Below are 8,664 nucleotides of genomic sequence, written 5' to 3'. Positions count from 1 at the left end.
TTGTTCTGGTTTGCAATATGTATTTGCTTGCATTATTATATCGAGCACTTGCAGTGACATAAAATAATATATAATACCCTAATATATAACAAATAATGTAACATAATATAATTATAATTTTTTTTTTTTTTGTGAATCACCTTTTATATTTTCTCTCTTTAATGAATCGTTTTGTTTCATGATAGATAGGTTGATGGATGCTTTTTTAATTTTTATATACACATTCAATTAAATTACATATAAAATATAATTTAAAAAGTCATAGACAAGTTAACGTTTAAAATACGTGCCAACGTGACAAATTCTAAGTAATCACAAAAAAAAAATTTAATTATATGATGATTTAGAAATATTTGATTAGGAGGATATTCCTGTGAACGGTCAAATGTGTTTATTTTATTTTTTACATGGGGGTTACAATCTACAAAAGTGTCTGTAGGGGCCAGTGTCGTTCACATAGGCAGGTCGTTCACTGTGAGCTGCTGCTGAAAACCAACGAGGCAGTCACTGATTCTCTTCCGGGTCAAGCTTGTGTATGGGTCAGGATGGTCGTGTGAAAAAAAACAGAAATATCAGCAATCCACCAATATTTGAGTCATCGTTCTGATCATTTTAGCTCTTCATGCTGTGATGTAATTCACCGTGCGACAGTTTGTTCCTTTCTTTCGCGAGAAACTGGTATTTTGGTGGACGCATCGTCTAGCAGAGCGTGGAAGCCGTTTCGCGGGGTATGTGAGGCTAACGTAGCGTACATTACTTACTGGTATTTTATTCTATAAATTATGTTCATATTAAAACGTGTTTCTCTATAAATGTGCTTTATGCCATACTCGAGTATCACCGTCGATCTCAGGTCATTTTGTGCTGCGTAGGACTATCAAATGGTTCATCTGAGAAATGTTGAGGAATGTTAATCATTAACGTAATGTTAGTTAGTGGAGTGAGTTACCGTTTCATTTGGAGTGCTTTTGCAATCTCTTTTCTTTATGTATGAGCATTAAGTGGCAGTATTGGTAGCAATTGTTTTCTGGTGCTTATAATAGAGTTTTTATAGTTTAACCCTTAAGTCATTTGCGATAGTTTTACTACAGTAACGCCTACTGCACTCGATATGGTATTTTATAAATGTATTTTTTGTATTTAATTTGGGGTGGGGTTTCTGTCAATGAAGTCTGGTAATATTCGAATTTTTTTTTGAATTCCAGGCTTTTGCTCCACTGAAAGCATGATTTAGGTACTAATAAGGATAATAATTTAAATGTATTAATTTCACTACTTGACAAAAATGGAAAATTCTCTCATAAATATCTATATTAAAACAAATAATAATAATAAAACAAAATCTTAAAAGCAATCAGGAGTGACCAGAAAAAAATAATAGAAAATCATGCATATTTACTGCCTGGTCATAATGTTCCGAAACGTCAAAATACGTTATAGATAAGTTTGTTTAAACTTCTTATGACCACATTCAGTGCGTATTTCATGTTTATAATTCATATAAACCTGAGTTTTATATTTAACACACAAAAGAGGAATTTTAAAAAGGGTGTGTGTGTGTGTGTATATATATATATATATATATATATATATATATATATATATATATATATATATATATATGCGCCATTTTGTGCTGTTGTATTTTGATGAAAAACAACTATGTTAAAACGTCGGTAAATTCTCAGAATGGAGACCTCGGTTGCATAAATTTGGTCTCATGGCTAACAGTTTCTTGTTTTTCAAGGAAACAATGTCACGTCCGCGTTCGAGATCTCCCTTGTATTCAAGGTATTTAATCTAAAGTCGGTGTTACAAAAAACTTGTTGTTGTTGCATTGCTGGTTATTAACAGCTTCTTGAACCTCTCGAATATTAACAGAATCCCAACTATTCATGGGAGGAGAGCAGAAGGATTATATGATAACAAGATACATTCATCTGTACAGTCTGATGCGTGGAGAAAACCTGAATATGGTAACAAAGTAGAAAGTAGCACACATTGGAACAAAGATTCCTATCAAGGAGAGCAACATGTCGACCACTGGGCCAATTTAATTGATGCGATAGAGCATGCTCAAAAAAGAGGGGCTTCACCTACGACCAGATACCACATGCAGGGAGATGAAGAAAGGCCACCAAATTCTCCAAGGAGACTGCCTAGGGAAAGGTTACCTTCCCCTGATCACACACATTTTGGTGTTGAAGAGCGCTACAGGAAGCCATCACCAGGCTGGAACAAGAATGAAGGCGTTGATAAGGAGCTCAGTTCACAACATAACCACAGAGAGTCGAGGGAAAGGTCTTATCCAAGACATCCCGAAGGAAGAAGACAGGACCGGATGGATTATGGATATCATAATGAAGAATATGGCGGTCAATATCAAGAAAGGGGCTCCATTTCAACGAGGTACAAGAAAGCATTTCTTTCCTCGATTCATTGACGTGGATGGAGAGGAACCAAGAAAAGAAGAAAGGATTCAGTCACTTCTTTTGATAAATAAATGTTTTTCTGATTACATCTGTTATTTAATCTTTAATCTTACATTTGAGTCAGTAATGTATTTAATAAATGTAATTTTTTTTAATTTTTTTAAAAGATTAGTTTGTTAATTCTCATTATCATCAATTGGAAAATATAGATCCAGTTAATTTTACTGTTCGTTAAAACCTTGCTAGTAACTTTATTATTGTAATTTAATTCTAATCTTAGACAAATGTTACTTGCTTTCTTAATACAGGTCATCAAAGTCAGATTATAGGGAGCATCAACCTCCTTCTGAAGGACTTGCAGATTTTGGTCTGCAGGATGAGTTTGTTGAGCATCACAGGGGCTACAGCCCCCGCCGTGCACCTGTCATTGTGGAACACGATCATGGAATTGCAAAACAGGTTTCAAGGAACCGCGATCCCCCCAAAACGAGTGGCAATCTGTGGAGCAGAGACCCACCTGGGACAAGTGAAACCCAGAGGAATCGTGGTCGAGATAGAAGAGATCAAGCCTATCATATGCGTACCTTACAAGATAGACATGGCGGACGACCAAATAGTAATCCCAAAGAGGAATCGAGAAAGAACTACTCTTCTTATGGAAGAGAAACTCAAGGAAGAGAGCGCTCAAGACACATGGATCAACCTAGAATGGAGTCACACTCAAGAGACTCAGAACCACAGAGGGAAATGGATTTAAGGGATGTGAGGGATGTTGATTTGAGGAAAAGAGAAAGAGAACCTACCCCCGATTGGGAGGAAGAGAGATCGCAAAGGAATCATGGAAGGATGATGGGGCAAGGAGTGGTTCGCCAAAGAGCTCCGTATCACAAGAAACCAAACACTAATGTTGGTCCAGCACCTAGAATGGATTTCAGTGAACAGGAGACCCTCAAGATCAAGGTGGACATGAGTCGCCCCGTTGGGCCAAGCAGGTATAGTATCATTGTCGTACCACTTTTGGTTATGGTCAAAAGTTCATGCCTCTTTTCTATGTCCACTGTCCCCACACCATGAAGACAAGAAGAACAAAAATCTACAGGTTGTGAACATCAGGAAGATTCAATGGAAAGTGTGGAGTTGGAACCAGAAAACCCATTAATGGGCTGTTTTGTGTCTTATCATCGTGTACATGGGTATTGAAGATCATACTAAAATATGATCACTGCAAGAATAATCTTCAATCAAGCTTCCCAGGATATCCAGGGCATCCCTATGAAAAGCTTTAAAAAAGGAAAGGATTTTAAGGATATTTGGATGTGTCCCCTGAAGTTCAGTCATATCTCTTGTGATTAAGCCATCTTATTCAAACCAGGGAGTAATGGAATATATCAAGGATTGATCTAACAGTTCTGAAGTATTCATCTGGTACTTTTGTGTTGGCACACAAATTAATGTCTTGTTCAAGCAGATGTTCGGATGTGAAAGCTACTCAACATCAGTAATAGGGAAAATGGACTACTTCAAGGCCCTGACGTGGCTGATGCATCCTAAAATGGGACCAACAGGAGAAGGATACTACTGGTGATCATTCACAAGAAAAGGGTTACATATATGGAGAAATTCCAAACTCTGTACAAATCCCAGATTGCATAAAAAGATGCGATATTCAAGATATTGCAGTGTGCTATTTTTTTGCGTGTCTTAACATGTGAATGTTTGTTCTATGGAGAAGATGTGATATGGATTACCTTTCATCTTCACTCTTCATTTAAATGGAAGTCACAGGACCAAATCACCAGGTTGGGTGTAAATCCTGTTGAAAAGACATCTTTCTGCTGTTAATTCGTTCAAATTAATGGTTCATCAGATGGCTGAAGTACTAGACTGGAATTACATGGATCTCAGCTTGATTTGGTTATGGACCATTGGTTAAGGATGATGTTCTCCACCAGTTAGCCCAGGCAAAAGAAAATCAGTCGACTTTTTTCATTCCCATTTCGGCTGTTCAATAAGGTGTCTCCACCAAAATACCAGTGGCCCACAGGGTTTGAGCTCTTCTACTTTTAAAGCGGTATTGACTACAGGTAAGTCAGCAACCATACAATCGAATTGAAGTTGAGTAGGTATGCGCAAGTTTTCCAGATGTCTACGTCATTCAGATTGTTTGCGGCTTCAGATTGATTTCCTTGTGGGGGAACAAGTATGGCCATGTTAGAGACGAAAAAGATGAGGCTGAAAGGAAAAACCATCACAAAACATCGGATTTAAATCATTTGATTTATTTGTTGATTGTTTTTACCATGGGAAGAAACTGCATATGCAGAAAAGTCTGAAGCAGATGCCCATAACAGATTTTTTTGATCACTAACCTGCATTTGATGATAACTCTCATTCAGCAATCACCCATTCTGCATTGAGTGAGTACAGGAACATGTAGATGGAGCAAAGATGCTTGGGTTGAAGAAGACATGATGTTTCCATTGCATCGAAGCCACAGCTATCAATTCACAATGAAAAAACAAAACGAAGAATATTCTATTCATGGACATTGCAACAGGAACATTTTGAAGCCTTTTTGTATTTACTCATTTGGAAGACACCTCTATCCAGAGATTTATGTAAACAGTGCCTTCAAGATCGACATTTTGTGTTCCCTGCCAAACAACCCATGACCTTGGCATTGTTAGCACCATACATAACCAGATGATCTACTGGACCTCATTCTGGATTTTGTTTCCATATTTGGATTTTGGATTAGAAAGTCATCCCATTGTATCAGTAAGTGAAGAGAACTCTCTAGGCATGGCTATTTGCAAGATTAAGAATTTTTTGCCAAGTTTCCTAAATATGTATCCATTACGTTAAGGGTTTTTTAACAAGCATTTGGCAATGAAGAAAATTGAAGACCCAAAGTGGCAACTGCAAATTTAACAATAATACCTGCTTCCAGATGAACTTGTTTGAAGCAACTGCCAACAGACATTTAATTTCTTCCCCAAGATAGTCAAGCAGCAAGATTTGCTTATGAGATATACATAGAAATGCTTTGACATATGCCAAGGAAAAATATGCAATCATTGCTGAAATTGGAGGGTGTCTAATTTTATTCAGCAAGAAGAAGGATCTGTGAAGACACCAACTTAACCGGAGATCTTCAAAACTCTCTTCTAAAAGTTGCCTAAAGTTGATGCCATCGCTCCCATACTTGAAGATCTAAGGTCACTCAAGCTCACCAATCAAGATATTGCACTGCAAGAATTTTTTTTGACCGGTTCTATTGTTCGCCATGTGTTGACACCATGAAACAAATGAGTTTATTGAAGGATCCTCCGAATGGAAACACGCAATGACAGTGAGAGGAGAGGCATGAACTTGCCATATTTATTACGACCTGAAATTTTTATTATGCGTTATTCAATTATTTATTTAGTGATATGGTATTTAAATGAAGGTTGAGCCAACCCAAATTTTAGGTTTGTCCCAAATGGCATACTAATGCATTTTTTTTATGACATTTTGTAGTTTAAAATGGTGTGGGTTGTGTTCACACTGAAAATTCCAAAAAGGAAAAAGTGGAATGTTGGACAAACTTCATGCACTCACCGTCTCCGCTTTAATTACCTAGAAAAGGGGCTTGCGCTATCAGTCACTGTTTATGAATGAAATAACTTTTATAAAATTCAAATAGACATTGAGTGAACAAAAATTATGAATTGCTAAAACTTATATCTGAATAGTTTGCGCCTACTTTTTATTCACTTGGTACAATTCAGTACAATTCAGTTTAAATTTTCTGAAAAAGAGAACAATTTTAATTTCATGGCAAGAGACGTCTTAGATTAATAGAAGTAGTGCTGGAAAATTTCTAGATGAAAGGGATTACATGACAGGTAAAGGGCCAATTGTTTTGCATTAAAATAAATATTGCAGTGTTTATGGATAATCTCCAACTTTCTTACTGAACTTTTGTACCAGAACTTTGTACTTTGCTATTCCAATTTATATTCATTCATAAGTGTTGTCATCTGATTAATGTGTTAAAAAGGATAATTTTAATGGAATGGGACCTTATATCTCTGTATATCATGTGACCTCTTGTTCAGTCATTTAGGATATTCTTCAGATAGACAGTTATCACTTGACTTGGTCAATGTGGGTCGACAACGCCTTGATTTCCTTCCCATGCTGGAGCATTCTGGAACTTACAGGGAATCAGCAGTGCATTCTGGGACATTTGCCCAAGAGATCATCACCCTTGTGCACCAAGTTAAAGGTCAGTAACCAATGGATTAGCTTGGCAGTATATTGTGTATCTTAGAATGAGCTTATCTTACGTACCAAAGAGTTGATTTTGGTGAAGTGTTTGCTTATTTGTTTTGCAGAAAACTACTTTAGGGGCCAAGGCATCACACTTAATGAACGTTTTGCAACTGAACAGTATTATTCACTCCAAGATGGCTTTAAAGAGGCAGAAGAAGAACAGGATGAGGAGATGGGAAACATGAGACCAGTCATGAATAGGTACACTGGATAGTTACGTTTTTGTTTTAATTCATATTAGTGGGGCTTGCAATGGTAAGCATCACTTTTATTTATATTTGGGGTTAATGTTTTCATTTATGATTAAGGTTTTAATAACCCCCAATCCTAAATTGGAAATTTTCTCCACACCATTTGCGATACAAGCATGAAAATTCTGTTATTTTATTTCAGGCAACACAGAATGCCTTCGTCAGAAACTCAGATCTTCTGCAATATAGGGCCGGATCCAGTAAGTTGCCCTTTATGTAGGTCCATCAATATCAAATAAAATATTGAATGTATGTTGGTACAAATTAGAAATGTTTTGCTAGCTTCAGAGACGACAGCTTGTCCCCGACCCTGGTGACCTCAGATATGACCTGGAGCGAAGAAGACAACAGCGAATGGAGGGTGTGAAGATCACCATTGCTGGGGGACACTTTGCTCCAGTGGTTCCTGAGGGGTATGGAATGTGAAGTGTTCCTGTTAGCTGTCTTCAGACCAACTTTTAATATTATTGCTATGCATTCAGGTGCCATGCCAATATTTTTGATTTACATAATTATGGTCTGGTTCCATATACTGTACAGGGCTTAGCCTAAGCCAGGATTAGGCCATAGTTCAATTAGCAATTTTCTATTGCTGTTGTCTTTCCAAAGTCAAGAGAGTGAGCCTCTCTATGTGAGAGATGATCCTGAAGAAGCGAATGAGAACTTTATGTGGTCGGAACAAAATCACGAGCGTCAAAGGCAGTGGGTGAGTTGTTGTTGATGTGAAACATGTCTATTTTTAAGAGTATAATTGTTATTACCATGACTCATTTTGGTCCTTCAGGATGGTCCTCGTCAAAGAATGCCAGTACCTAAAAGACAGAACCTCAATCCGCGGGGGAACTTCAGTCGGAAAAGCAGACCGCGGGGACGGAGGACTTGAAATAAGTGGTGAGGAAAATGTGTATTTAATTACATTATGATTATGTATGTTTAGATAAATATGTATTTATAACTTTTTGGACTAATATATATTTATACATTATTTCTCTGAATTTCAAACACAAGTATTTGATGTAGTTAACATCTGGTGCTTTATTTTTCTGACCTCTCTATTTTATTTTGTCTGTTACCTGCAGGTGGCAGTGCATGAGAAGAAAGTCGTCAATTCAACCCTGAGGTCACTTGTTCGCACCTGTGTTTTTTTATTTTATATATATATATATGAGAACCACTAAGACTATGATTCAAGTCCACTGCTTCTCCACATTTGGTGGATCTTTTTCATCCATTTTTAATTCACCTGTTACCATTTGTTTGATTTACGGAAATTGATTGTAAAGATTATTTGATTTGAAGATGGAAACAAATATAAATGGGGCACCTCATTGGGCAAGTTAAAGTGATAAAGCTTAATTATCACCTTGCCCTGCTCTCATCCTGAAATAATGCTATTCTACATTATCAGTGGAGTAACTACAGTTTAGTTTTTGATTTGATATTCCACAATATTTACAATTTATACAGTATGTAAATTGAATTGCTAATTGAATTTTGAAATTCAATTGCCATTTCATAGCAGTACACAACACATGGATAGTTTTGCTTTTATACTAAAACACAGTCTTTTTGTCGTATCTACATATGACAAAATCTGATGTATCCTGCTGTGTAAACTTGGAAGTAGAAAATAAAATCTATTTGTGGAAAATTGTTCTCAA

The 8,664-nt window shown here is 36.7% G+C and overlaps 1 protein-coding gene across 2 annotated transcripts; it reads left to right on the top strand.

The window, feature by feature from the left end:
• Window positions 1–491: 491 nt before the first annotated feature.
• Window positions 492–8,654, top strand: LOC113042458 (BCLAF1 and THRAP3 family member 3-like). Of its 2 annotated transcripts, none has more exons than XM_026201332.1 (11): window positions 492–728; window positions 1,748–1,791; window positions 1,882–2,409; window positions 2,741–3,424; window positions 6,536–6,705; window positions 6,815–6,953; window positions 7,146–7,203; window positions 7,286–7,416; window positions 7,613–7,709; window positions 7,788–7,894; window positions 8,083–8,654. In XM_026201332.1, exons 2-10 carry the CDS (start codon window positions 1,754–1,756, stop codon window positions 7,884–7,886), a joined length of 1,944 nt encoding a protein of 647 aa, XP_026057117.1. In that variant the 5' UTR covers window positions 492–728; window positions 1,748–1,753; the 3' UTR covers window positions 7,887–7,894; window positions 8,083–8,654. The 2 variants fall into 2 exon arrangements, with proteins under 2 accessions (XP_026057117.1, XP_026057118.1); XM_026201333.1 differs by having other exon boundaries at window positions 7,788–7,905.
• The last annotated feature ends 10 nt before the right edge of the window (window positions 8,655–8,664 follow it).

Source organism: Carassius auratus, chromosome 24 (assembly GCF_003368295.1).
Source record: "Carassius auratus strain Wakin chromosome 24, ASM336829v1, whole genome shotgun sequence".
NCBI classification, from domain to species: domain Eukaryota; kingdom Metazoa; phylum Chordata; class Actinopteri; order Cypriniformes; family Cyprinidae; genus Carassius; species Carassius auratus.
Note: the sequence above shows the minus strand (reverse complement) of the source record. Positions and strands in the feature narration are given on the sequence as shown.

Coding starts and splice junctions, on each gene's coding strand:
- LOC113042458 (XM_026201332.1), top strand. CDS start 1,754: ATGTCACGTCCGCGTTCGAGATCTCCCTTGTATTCAAG. Junction 1,792..1,881: donor AGATCTCCCTTGTATTCAAG/GTATTTAATCTA, acceptor GAATATTAACAG/AATCCCAACTATTCATGGGA. Junction 7,417..7,612: donor GCTCCAGTGGTTCCTGAGGG/GTATGGAATGTG, acceptor GTCTTTCCAAAG/TCAAGAGAGTGAGCCTCTCT.